A 13,708-nucleotide genomic window follows, 5' to 3' on the forward strand; every position below is an offset into this window, starting at 1 on the left:
CTTATTTGTAATCCAAATATAACATATGTATATGTTTTTGGAATCAGAAAATGACGAAGAATAAGATGAAATTATTTTTGGATCGTTTAATAAAAAAATAATTTTAATTACAAGTTTCCGATTTTTAATGACCAAACTCATTCATTAGTTTTTAGGCCACCAAGCTGAAATGCAATACCAAAGTCCGGCCTTCGTCGAAGATTGCTTTGCCAAAATTTCAATCAATTTGATTGAAAAATGTAAAAACCAATTCTCTGTGCGCTGCTGACAAGAGTAAAGTATCAGTGAACTAACCTCATCATCCATGAAATCCTCTGGTCTTCGAGAGTCTGCTCCTTGTCTCTGCTGCCGTGATGACACAAATGTGGAGGGGGTCCATCCTATTTAAAAAATAGAGACTCGCAGGATGCAAAACAGCAGTTATCAAATATCTACATGTACATGGCATCATGACAAAACGAGGATGTCATGACAATCCGGTGTGTGTGTGCATGTGTGTAAGCAGGTGCACGTGTGTGCGCACATATGTGTGTGTGAGTGTGTGTACTGTATGTGTGTACTGTGTGTATATATATATGTTGCATATGAAGACTGAACATTATAATGTTCTTATCTGTAGCAAAAATGTTCTGACCAAAACTGTCAGAAACACCGGCATTTTTATACAGTGTTGGACTGTACTATGAATGATTTGAGACCAAAAATAAAAGTTGTGCTTTTACGGTAACCCGCACAAATTATTTTTTTCCTGCTGAGCCTGAACTTTTTTCTGTGAAAACAATTTAAGTTAAAAAAAAAACCAAAGACACACTCAGTGACACACATACCATGGCGAAGGAACAAAACCATCCGCAGGCTTAACATACTTGAGCACTTACAAAAAAAGTTACCAACCTACCGTTAGTTCTTTTTTTAAAAGGTTGTCGGTCTTAACCATTACTATTTTTTTCTAGCCTTACTATGTTTCATTATGCCATGCTACTTTACTCTGTTGCCACTAACCTTCCTTGGATCCCACAGAGTTGAAGTAGCCAGCGGAGAAACCGCCGGTGAAGGCACCATGGAAACGAGGACGACCCTTGGACTCTTTGGACGACGCCGAAGCATCCTGCAAGCTGATTGGCCTCTTCTTTCCCTCACCTTGGACAGACCACACATGTATACAAGTTACAACACACAACATTTAACTCAATGCACCTACTGCGATAAGCAAATTGACTCTGGCATTTACTGGCAACATAGTGTGTTTAACTGCTTTCGAAGTCTTTTGCATCAAACTTAGCCATACATTGCTTATCAGTATCAATGTGCTCTGATGTGAAACCTGTTTTGTTTGGGTGACCATGTTTTCATGCATAAAATTACTAGACTTGCATGCAACATATTTCAGAGCTGCCAAGTTACATTCTCAAATGTATACACATATTCATCCGACCATTATTCTGTAAACTTGTGAACTCAAAATGACAAAAGCAAAGTTCAGCATTGCGTTGAAAATGAAGAGGCAACTTTTGTTTTGTCTACTGCCTATGCTGAAACTGATTTTTCGCAGACGAGTACAACTGATGAAACTATGCCGTGCATGTTTGTACACAAACATGTTTCTGCAATTTACTTCAAGGGAAGTTTTTGTTACCGTTTAAAATTGTTATTATTCAGTGATTCACTGTGATAGAGAACTGCACACTGGGCTAAATCTGGATATTGCCATATGATGGTTTAATTGATCAGTTATTCACATTTGGATTCCCGCTGAGGTAAGTAGAAAATCAGGGGAGAAACCCTACATAACAAAAGTTAGTATCAAACAGCGCAACAAAACACACGTTTCAGTCTTCAGTAATTCCTTGAGACAAAGCTGCCAGTGATAATGCAACATGAAGTAAAAGTAAATTTGTTTGGGATTGTTTCTTCTCCTGTGTGTTTGTGTGTGTGTGTGTGTGTGTGTGTGTGTGTGTGTGTGTGTGTGTGTGTGTGTGTGTGTGTGTGTGTGTGTGTGTGTGTGTGTGTGTGACTGTGTGTTTGTGATGTGTGGGTATACGCACACACACTGCACTTCAGTCTTTTCCTTTTCTCGACCAGTGGGGCTAACAAGAATCAACTAATGCACTGTAAACGACAATACGCAAAACGGCACTTATTAGCCTCGCAAGTACACACCACGTGTGTCGCTCTACTGAAGAACGGCATGCAGTTACTGAGTAAGCGAACAAATTAAGGAATCTCTGCTCAGTGAAACTGTGTCCAGGTGGCCATGCAGCAACCAGTGCTATGCCGTTTTATATATCAGCTGCCCTTTGTTACCCTACAACACACCAGCCACTACCAAATACATCATAAACTTAACTTGCTTCTTGCATTTTTCTGCTCGTGACAGTTCACTAGCCGGCTGAAAAGTTGAATCTTAGTGCAGACACTTACTACTTAGCACTTGGCGTTTCTAAAACTAAAAGGCCATGCCTGAATTGGAGGTAATCTTGAACTTTAGTGTGTTAAATTTATAACTCAGAATCCAGTGGCATTCTTTACTTATTTTTGATACAAGTCCCTGTAATCAAGCCAAAGAACATTTGTCGTGAAATTAATTGACGGATTGAGCTCCATTCGTACAGTTCATCGGAGTTCATTCCGTGACTTCAAGAGGATCTAAACATGACTTCTTATGCTTAGGCCTAAAAACAAATAGGTGTGGTTACGGTAACCCGACCTACCCTATTTTTAGGGGCCGACCCTATAACTTTTTATTACAAGTGCAGGTTCTGCAAGTTTGGAGGCTTAAAAGTTAAATGCCTCTGAATTCTGAGCTATGAATTTAACACAGTAAAGTTCAAGATTACCGAATTGGACTTTCAAGATAGTTTCTGGGAAACTCTACATGCATCACTGATGTTAAATCTTGGATGATCGATAACAAACTTAAGCTGAATGATGATAAGACTGAAGTCTTACTGTGCAAAAAGAAGAACACTACATTTCCCTCTCCCCAACCTGTTTCTGTTCAAGTAGGCGACACCGACATTCTTTTCTCCCCATCAGCTAGAAACCTTGGATTCACCCTTTCATCTGACATGACCCTTAACAAACATATATCTTTAGTCTGTGGAGCAGCTTATTTTGAGCTTCGTAAGATCAGCACCATTCGCCACACACTCTCCTCTCAAACAACTAACACTCTTGTCTGTGCCTTTGTTCTTTCTAAACTTGACTACTGCAACTCTCTTCTCTCTGGCTGTCCTCTGTATCTCCTGCATAAACTACAAAAAGTCCAAAACTCGGCAGCACGCCTCATTCTGAAAGCACGAAAACGAGATCACGCAACACCACTTCTTCACACACTGCACTGGTTACCTATTCAAGCCCGCATTGACTACAAACTGTCCACCCTCTGCTTTAACTTCTTTTCTGGCTCGTCTCCTGCTTACTTCTCTGAACTCCTCACCGTCTATTCTCCAGCAAGACAACTCCGTGCCTCTTCTGACTGTCGCATCCTCACCATTCCACACACCAAAACCAAAACATACGGACAACGAACTTTTACTTTCTGCGCACCCACACACTGGAATTCTCTCCCCTTTCACATCCGCCACTCTCAGTCACCCCAAGCATTCAAACGAGCACTTAAAACGCACCTCTTCAAGAAATACAACCCCTGATTTTGTTTTCTCAGTCCATCAGTAGGCTACATGTAGTGTATTTGTTGTTTTAGTGATAATGTGATAATGTGTATACACATTTAGGGCTGTTTTTCAGTATTAATAACATATTCTGTTTGATTAAGGGTATTCAGCTGGTATTTCCTTGTTTTTACTACCTATTTTATTCATGTTTTTATTACTTAGTTAGTGGAAGAATCTGTTGTAATGTATGTTTGATGGTGTATGCTTTTAATTAAGCGTTGCTGACTATGAATGTAGATGTAAATGCTTGTATAACTGTGTTTGAATTTTAAATGTGTCAAGCGCAAAGAGCATAATTGTAAAGTTATGATGTTGCGCTATATAAATGCTCATTTATTATTATTATTATTATTATTATTATTATTATATGATGTGTCTCTTGCAGTTGCAGACGACATCCAAACGACACTATTTTAGGGATTGTTTAATCGTGCTTGAGAGTCAGCAGCTAAAAACAACATGCACAAATGAAAATAGAGAACTAGTTTAAATACATGGCACTAAAACTTAAACATGTTTTTTCACCTTCAACGAACGGCAAGGGCTTGCCAAGTTCTACAAAATCTTCGTCGTCGGAATCGCTGGAGGCCGCCATTTTTAAACTAAGTCAGCAGTAAATAATGTCATCAAAATCAGGAAACGTATATATATAAAGCTATTAAAGCTTTACTTAAAGCGTGTTCTTTCATTGATATATTTTTTCATTTTATTCAGCTACTCTGCCTGCTGTAAGAAGTGATATTTTTGATCTTCATCATCGAGTTTTACACCAATTGAAACTAAAGAATGCAGACAATGCTTGTACCAAAAATACGGAAGAAATTTCGTGCGCATGCGTATTCAATATTCACACAGAAGCATCGCCCTGTGAGGAATTTTACAATTGTTTTGCAGGTAGATTTTGATGATTGACACTGTTAAAATGTTCATCATACGCGCATACACGTGCAGAAGATAATGAAGAAAATAAGTCTCAAGGGCATTAAACTGTCGACGAACAGACGTTCTCGTGGTGAGAGTTCAAAGTCGTCTGATGTGGGTCGTGAGGTTAGAGAGATCGAAAGTGTTGGAGACCCCGAAATGCCAAGTGACTCACTTCACGTTCTGTCACTACAAAACAACGCAGACGAAAATACAATAGAAGACAGCATCCCAAAGAGACGAGACAAGATAGGGCTCCTCCGTAACCTGAGGCGCAAGTTCACCCCGTCTTTTCATCGCAAGACAGACTTGCCAGAAGTGGGTCACATTGAAGAGTGCCAGCAGGCGCAGACTCTGCCCAAGGTGGAGGGAAGAAAATCAAAGCAAAGAAGTAAATACCTGTTTGGGTTATGTGACAAAGCAGAAAGGTCTAGCAGCTCGTTTTCACAAAGCAGTGACAGTTTGACATCAAATTTGCCGACTTACATGTCACCCAAGATCAGTGAATGGCATTCCAACACTGACTGTTGTGACTACGATAGACGCAAAGAGAAAGCTAGTTGCTGGACTAAGGACATTTCCAAGTTCAGCCAAGACACTTATGTTGTGGGAGGGGACAATTCACCTCCGAGTGACGAGGGCTGTTATTCTCAGACAGTTAAAGTGAAAGACAGAAAAGAAATGAACTTTAATCAGGGCCTTGCCAGTGATGAGACAAGTAGTCCTGACACAGACACAGGGCAGGATGCCCCCAAGGTGTGGAGTCTCACCCATGAACTTTTCAGATTGTCAAAATTCGGATGGTACTGGGGGCCTATCACTCGCAACGAAGCGGAAGAAAAGCTAGCCAATCAGTCTGACGGTGCTTTTCTAGTGCGTGACAGCTCGGATGAACGATACTTGTTGAGCCTCAGTTTTAGGTCGTATGGCCGGACGCTACACACTCGCATTGAACACTGCAATGGAATGTTCAGTTTCTATGCACAACCAGACACTGAAGGTTATCCCTCCATTGTGGACTTGATTGAACATTCGATGAATGATTCTCACTTTTGTTATTCCCGATCTCGGTCGCCTGGTGCCCCTTCATTTCCTGTCCGTCTGACAAAGCCTGTGTCTCGGTTCACCCAAGTGCGTTCTCTTCAGTACCTGTGCCGCTTTGTCATTCGCCAATACACACGATACGATCATATTCAGCATCTCCCTCTTCCCACCACTCTGAAAGGATGGATAGAGGAGAATCAGTACTGAGCTCTGTGTTTTGCAAAGACTGTCACATTTGCGCAGGCTCTACTTAGTTCAGAGACTTCACCTTTTCTCATCATAAGTACTTGAGTTTGACACTGCACATACTAGAAATTAAGCTTAACTTTGAAAGGCAAGAAATGACATTGCTTCTGTTTCGTCCTAATCTCCACAACAGCTATATCTACAGGTTAAAAATTATGGTACAATTTCATTATTAATTGGGTACAGACACAAATCCAGAAGATGTATCTGGCAGTTACTTAAGAGAGACTGCAACGGGGAATGCATTGGTTTTTCCATTGTTTCAAATCATTATTTTCAGGATGATATCATGATGTTTTCATATAAATTTTGCTAGTTTGAGAAGAGTTTGATGGGCATTGACTTTATTTATTTGTTAATGGTCATGTGTATTTGCATTGCTCTCATAGTCATACATAGTGAATATGTATACATGTGTGTGGTTTAAAGGAGTATGCTGTGTAAGGTGTAATACTGAATAGTTTGTGGATGAGTGAGGTTAAAAGAGAACCTTATGTAACTTGGAATGGTAGCTCGTGAACCAGTCAACAATGTAATGGCTATCTGGGAAAAACAAAATAAATATAATATGAAATATTTCTTTCTTTTTAGTATTTTACTGATGTTACTAATTTTATAACAACTCCTCAACCCAAACTCAGAAATAGTCTTTGAGAGTGATCTGGTCTCTGTCACAGTGTGTAGCAGTGATGGCGCTCATATTTTTTCAAACCAGTACGCAAACTTTTATGATGCAAACAGTCCAGAAAAAAACGGTAGGCGGGTCATTGGAACCATGCAGTAAGAGTCCAACTCGGACTAGTCGGAGTACTGGTTTTGTTGTTTTACCAGCGAAAAAACCCGGTAGTTCTAAAAATCAACCGGTTGGTCATACCGGCAGCCAATATTGTTCCGGTATTTTCTCATTTCAAGCGGTAAAATACCTGTAATTACCGGTTAACGCCATTACTGTGTAGGGCAGGTGGTTTAGGAAAGGAAAGCTCTGTTACAACAGCAACACATGATAACACAGAGCTAGCTGTTGTGCAGAGAAAACAGTGCGCAATGTATTGGATAGCAAGTGTATGCCTCACAAGATTGAACAAGGCAGCCTCCTTTTCTCCGTCTCACTCATGTCCTCTTTCTGTAGCAGTGGTGGACTCATCACTTTGTAGAGCTATTTGGTTAAAGTGCTGTTGTGTGTGTGAATGAGCAGGGTGATGAGATATCAACAGTGTGTACATAGGATCTGTGTATACATAAACATTTGACTTCCTGTATGCAATTTGATAACCTTGCAGCAGCTGAAAATACTAATTTACCTAATGATGTAAGAAAAAAGTGAATCCAACTGGCAGGTAACAGTCTGGTAAAATGATTGTGATGCTACATGTGTCACTGTCAGCTTGTGTAGAACTTGTAGAGTTTATTAGAGCTAATTTGGATGGATGTACATGTTAAGTAAATTAAAGGGTTGCTTGAGTTACTTTATGACACCAGCACTGAAGTTCAAATTGAGATCTCTATACGTACACATGCATACATCATTCATTGCATGCGGCATGTTGACACTGATGTCGGATGTATACGTTGTATCATGTATGTCTTTGTTTTTTCACATGTTAACCCACGGAAGTTGTGTAAAATAGGTCTGTATAAAAATGTCAACCGGAAACAACAGTATGGCTATTAGCTACAAATGCAGTAAGTCTGTGCAAATGGCAGGTGAGAGATTGTGTCAACAAACTGAGGATGTTTTCCTTTTATCTTCTTCTACTTCTTATTTACATATTCACTTTCTGAAGAAATGTGCAAGAGAGTGAGGTTGACTATAAAATAAAAGAAGAGGGCAGATTTGTCATGGAGGACCCTCTCTTCTAAACATGGGGTATTTCAAGAGACTCCTTTGTATTCTTCAAATTGTTGCAGTGGATTAACAAGTCAGTGATAATGTATTACTTGAACTCCTTTTTCATGTTTTGCAAAGGAAGAACAGAAATGGCTCTAATTTGCCTGTCATTGTGAACTTCAATTGTTGCAGTGGATTAACAAGTCAGTGATAATGTATTACCTGAACTCCTTTTTCATGTTTTGCAAAGGAAGAACAGAAATGGCTCTAATTTGCCTGTCATTGTGAACTTGTATGACAGTATCGAAATCTTGAAGTTGCTGACTCAGCATAGCTAGCGTTCCGTGCAGTTTGTTCGGTGTTATTCAACAGATAATGGCTTAGGCCCAAAAAAAATATAGGTGTGGTTACGGTAACATAGCCAAAAAAATTAGGGTAGGAAGGTAGGCAATCACTTTTTTTTTTAAAACTTTTTTTTCTAATGTGTACAAATTAAACCTACTTGACAGGGAAATAAGTGTGCGACTCGGGCGCTTTCGCTTTCATTGCGTTTTCTGCACTCGTTTTCTTGTGTGTGTGGGTTTTTTTTTTTTGGCAAATGTAATAAAAAGTTATAGGGTCAGCCCCTAAAAATAGGGTAGGTCGGGTTACCGTAACCACACCTATTTTTTTTTAGGCCTCACATTTTAGTTCATTCTAGGATTCAGTTTAAAAGGCTTTGATATTGATAGTAAAGTCTCCGACACACTTTTAAGGGTTATTAGACTTTAACCCCTTCACTGCCACAGTATAACAGCATTATCCGAACGGTCTATGGGAAAGAACTGTGTTTAGAACCCCCACAAGTACTTGGACAGTGGTTATACCTCCCATTTAGTTTTCAGAAATGTCCTGAAATGTTGTTGACACAAATCCTACGTATGAGATACGGTTATGGGCGTAGGACAAACCGAAAATGACCACGTATTACATACGGGGTGGGCAGTGAAGGGGTTAAACAATATTTTGCAGTTATTTATACTTGATGTCATAATTATTTTTCTTCTATTGGGATGGCTGTTTTTTCAAAGCAGTTACCGCATGGCTAGTATCACTATCTGTGCGTTCTGTTTGTGGTTTGATCCTGCTCATCACATGTACCCGCTACATCATTGTTATTATTCTGTCAAGAACTTTTTCTGCCTTAGTTGTGGTGTAAAGGTGCATTCCTTCTGGTGTAAGTTATCATGTTCGCCAGCACAGGTCTGTCCAGGCTTTTACACAGAGCATCCTTCCACTGAGGTAAACACTCGCCAAAAGTCAACAGACTGGCTGCTACCTGTGTAGAATGAGAATCGTTGAATTAATTTCGTGAATGATACCTATGTAATCTTCTAAATTCATTCAGCAAGAATTCCCACTCTGCACAGAATGTGTGACATTAATGAGTTTTTGTATTTTGTCCAAGCAAAAGAATGCTCTTCGGCAGGTCCGTGGCAGTGAACATGTTCTACACAGGAAGAACAGCACCGTTAAAGTTTAAAAGGACAGCTTTGTCCGATTGGAATATAAAGTGGCAGTGGCATTCATTTCTTGCTTTGCTGTCCCAGCAGTTTGCTGCTTTCAGAAATCTGTCAAAAGCCAACTGTTGGAACTGAAGTACACGGTTGAAAACGACGTTAAACACCAAATAAAGAAAGAAAAAGAAAGAAGAACTGAAGTACGATGTGCGTTTTAATCAAGGCATGGGACAGCTCATATTAATCACAGTTAGGGCTGCTTTGATCAATCTTACCTGTTCACCGGGGATAAAGTAAAATATTTGTGTTCAGGAACAGTGTTCCAAATTTAAGGGTGCTGCTTTGATAAGAATAAATATGTGTATTGGAAACAAATAGCATTAAAATCACTATGTTAACTTGAAAAGGTTGATTCATTCCAGTAGCTGCTTTGAGAGTTCAGGAAAGGCGGGCTCATTTCTGTAAGGCTTCTTGCTGGGAGAAGGGAACGCTAATGGTCATTGACACTGGTTCTCTGACAGGACTAGTACAGCGACAGTCTGTACTCAACGGCTCAAGCCACTCAGTCTCTGACTTGAAACTTTGAGACTACACTCTGAATCCAGCCTTTTTGCCTGACTGCAGCCATTAGAAAAATGATGATACCTGGAAGAGAGTGTAAACAATTCAAAGCACATGTACCCGCTTTTTGGTTTGAGGTATACTGGCTGTAGGGCCCTTTGTCTAGCTCTGAATTTGTGTACACTGTGAATGAAATTATATGGGCCTGCAAAAGGCTGAACTGCTCTGTTATCTCCCATAACTGTTCACATCAATGATTTTGAGCAAAACAGTGTATCTTTTGTGTTAAACACTGTCTCTCTTTATGTAAAACTGTACAATTTAATGTGATACTCTATTGAAAACAAAATTGAAAGTTATTTTGTATTTGAAGAAAGATGTTATTTTTAATAATTTTGTAGAGGTTTGCTGTGCAGGATGTTTGATGCTTTTTGCTATCATTTTTACAGGAACCCTTCCAGTGATTTTTCTCAACATGTTTAAAAGATGAATGCATACATGCCTGTCTATATTTTGACATTGAATGATTGATTCATGTATTTTTGTTGTTTTGTCATTGTAATGATTGTCTATTGGACTCATCTCTCTGGTATGTGGCAGCAGTTTTCATCTTGTTTCACAGTTAAGTCCCAGTGCACAGAACACGTGGCCTCTTTTTCATTTATGCAAATTGTCTTTTTGAAACATGAAATTGAAAAATGAATATGTGTGCATGTACATGTACATGTACATGAAGACAGATGTTTAACATGAAACAAAATGATAATTATTTTGATAAATTAGTTTCCTTTCTCTGGCAAATAAGCACTAACCTTTTTACGAGATGACACTTAAGTTGCATGAAACCTTGTTGAGTGAATTCAGTCATTCAAGCAACCAATCATGTTAAAAATGGCAAAGCTGGAGTCTTCTCAAAATATTGTTTTTATTCTGCAAAGATTTTAAATGAAATTACACAGTTTTCAAAGGAAACAAAGAGAAGTTGTTTCTCTTTGTCTTCCTCACATTTGTTAAATTCTGTTACTTTTTCAATTTTCTTAACAAAATACAATGGACATTTTTCCTGCCAAACAGTGTGTTGTTGACAGAATATTCAACATCACCAGTTCCATTGTAACAGGACATGAATTGTTTTCCAGTTCCAATCAAGTGAGTCTATGCTCTCTAATTTTCTTCTTTAATTTGTGTTAGTGAATGGAGTCTGTCTAGATATGGTTTAGGTGCCATTGTTCCAGATCGTTCAAAATCAATCCTTCAGTCAATTCTTTGGCTGTCACAAAAAATGTGCTGACTCAAATTGTGAATTCAGAGACTGAATACAGGCGGCACTGGATGACCCATAGTTTGGAGGGCAACAGATAGTGCTGGCTTCAGCTTCAAGTGTTCTAAAGCCAGCCCTTAACACTTTTATGCTTGAGCAGTCTCCATGTTATTCGACTTCAGCCGTTTCTTTGAGGCACCTTCTGATACTTTATTTTATAAGGTTCTGCCAGATTTATGAAATGTAAATTAAGCCGTCCAGTTATTCCAAATGTTTGAGTTCTGTGCGTTGAAATTGACAGGGCAGATTTGTAGGGCAGGTTTTTCCTCTGGAAGGCCTTCTATAAGGCAAGGTTTGCATGCAGATATTGTGCATTCAGTGAATTGTGGCATTTATTTAATGAAGTCGATGTTCGTGTTAGTTGAACGTACTTGTGGATGGGTGTCATCAACTCATTTTAAGGCAGCCGTGCACGCCCTGTGTGCAGTCAGGTTATCAGGGCCTTTCTATGTTTCCTGCTCTGGTGATGTGGCTGGAATGCGAATGTGTGTTTTAAACTCTTCCTCCTTCCTCTCCCTCCGCCTCCTCTTGATGGTTTGAGAACAGTGCATATTATTTTTTCCCTTTGATACAGTCATTTAAAAAATGGCGCACTGATTTTTCATCAGCAAAAAAAAAGGAAGAAAAAAGACTTTCATTACTTTTTGAGTGGTTAGATCTGAAAGGAAAAGTTTCATGATCATGACATTTGCATTGGAGGTAGGGTACATTCTTTCCTCATTTTTTTTATTTTATTTTTTCTTCTCAAAGTTATGAAACCTACAAAGTTACACACATACAGATGACCACCACCCCAAGTCCTACACACCCCCTTCCCCGTGTCATTTTATAAATGAGCAGCTAAGAGTTTTCTGTGGGTGAAATTTAGGTTACACGTTTTTGTCAATAGCCTTGGTTTCATTACTATTGCAATACATTACTTGTCCATGGAAATGAGGTTGGTGTGAATGTACACTGAAGGTTACATGTTACAAGAATTGGAGTGAAGATTTCCCTGCTTGTGGATGTTTCTGCTTCGCATTTCTGTTTCAACTGATATTAGTCTAGCTTTTTCAAACCCCTCCCTCCCTCCCTAACTCTCCATTTAACTCTCATCCTCTGATGTTTTGTGTACATAGTTCACTACCTTATTATTTGATTGCTGAAAAATTCACGGTCAGATAGACAGTACTTGCAGTGGAAACCCTGTTTCAACAAATCAGGTCTTAAAAAGAAGAGTGGGTCCATTTTGGCATACAGCCTTCAGCCCCAGAACGAGATCACAGGAAATATTAATTACATTTTGGCGGGAGATACGAACTGACAAACCGCATACAGTTTCATTATGCTAGAAACACTAAAGGTATGTTTGCAATAGGTCTGTAAAGCTTCTGGCTGTTTATATCATAATCTGCAACACAATGAGAAATCTTTGCTTCAGCATTGTGACCTGCACTGCATCTTTAAATTAGGGGGTCTTACAAGGGGGTTTCCACTGTACATTGCAATGGTTTATGCACACTAACACTCACAGGACACAGAGACAGGAAATTGTGAAAGTTGTGTTGACCAGTTTTTGAGCTAGCAGTGTGTGGGTGATGATGGCCAAAGCCTGGTGAGAAAAATTTGTACTGTAATACAATTAAATCGGAGTGTGCCTTGCCTTGTTTCATGCATTTTTTCATTCAATACCGCAGCAATGCCAGCTACCTGTTGCGTTTACAGCCATGGTGAAAGATGTTTTGTGTAGTTCTGTACCTGTGTTTTTGTGTGACTTTGTTCACTTCATGGCCTATGAAGATGATGTGGATTCACTGAAATAACTGGCATGCAGTCACTTGCACAGGCCAGTCAACCGTAAATGCCAGGGTTTAAAAATCGGCCATTGAAAACCTGTGCTCATTAAGTATAAAAAGAAGTTATTTGTTTAACTTTTTGTCAGTCGCCTTGATTACATGTGTTTTGAACCATATCACTTGCTGACGAGACGCGTCATGTTCTTTGTGTTCTACTCTTTCTGTCAATCATTGTTTATGTTCCGCCCCTTCTGTCAATCATTGTTTGTGCTCCACCCATTCTACTATTAGTGTTCGGCCCCTTCTGTCTGTCATTGTTTGTGCTCCACCACTTTTGTCAATCATTGTTTGTGCTCCACCTCTTCTGTCAATCATTGTGTGTATTCTGCCTCTTGTGTTAATCGTTGTGTGTTCTGTCTTGTGCCCTTCAGTGTTCATGAAGTGTTTTTGTTCCATAGGGTTTCATGATTTTTTGTGTCGCCCCTCATATGTCTTGAATTAGTGTTCTGTGAGCTGTGTTAATGTCAGAGCTTCATCCCACCCGTTGTGTTTTGTGTGTGAACCTGTCTGGTGCAGGACTGTGTGATATCAGGAAAGTGCATGGTGCTTGAATGAAATGAGGGAGTCAAAAGGAGTGTTTGAATGACGGATCAATGATTATACCTTACAAATATGAGTGCAACCTTAATAATGATGATTATAATAAAATGAACTGTATGTTGACAGGTGATTTGCTTTGGTTTTTTGAGGGAGAGAGAGAGAGAGTGTAGTTGTGTGTGCATAATTATACCTCTGAAATGCTGACAACTTCTCATGCAGTACATATAAATGTAGTA

The 13,708-nt window shown here is 39.3% G+C and overlaps 2 protein-coding genes across 3 annotated transcripts in view; one reads left to right on the forward strand and one right to left on the reverse strand.

The window, feature by feature from the left end:
• The window catches only part of LOC138972135 (G patch domain-containing protein 1-like), a 34,279-nt gene extending 30,001 nt beyond the window's left edge, over nt 1-4,278 (reverse strand). For both annotated transcript variants that reach the window (XM_070344912.1, XM_070344911.1), the window contains exons 1-3: nt 4,203-4,278; nt 1,003-1,140; nt 295-380 (exon numbers count right to left, since the gene is read on the reverse strand). In XM_070344912.1, the coding sequence (XP_070201013.1) occupies nt 295-380; nt 1,003-1,140; nt 4,203-4,272 (294 nt within the window). In that variant the 5' untranslated portion in view covers nt 4,273-4,278. The remainder of the gene's footprint in view (nt 1-294; nt 381-1,002; nt 1,141-4,202) is intronic.
• A 255-nt stretch (nt 4,279-4,533) lies between these two features.
• Nucleotides 4,534-13,595, forward strand: LOC138972232 (uncharacterized). Its single transcript, XM_070344956.1, has one exon. It carries the CDS (start codon nt 4,635-4,637, stop codon nt 5,847-5,849), a length of 1,215 nt encoding a protein of 404 aa, XP_070201057.1. The 5' UTR covers nt 4,534-4,634; the 3' UTR covers nt 5,850-13,595.
• Nucleotides 13,596-13,708: the final 113 nt, after the last annotated feature.

Source organism: Littorina saxatilis, linkage group LG1, assembly GCF_037325665.1.
Source record: "Littorina saxatilis isolate snail1 linkage group LG1, US_GU_Lsax_2.0, whole genome shotgun sequence".
NCBI classification, from domain to species: Eukaryota; Metazoa; Mollusca; class Gastropoda; order Littorinimorpha; family Littorinidae; genus Littorina; species Littorina saxatilis.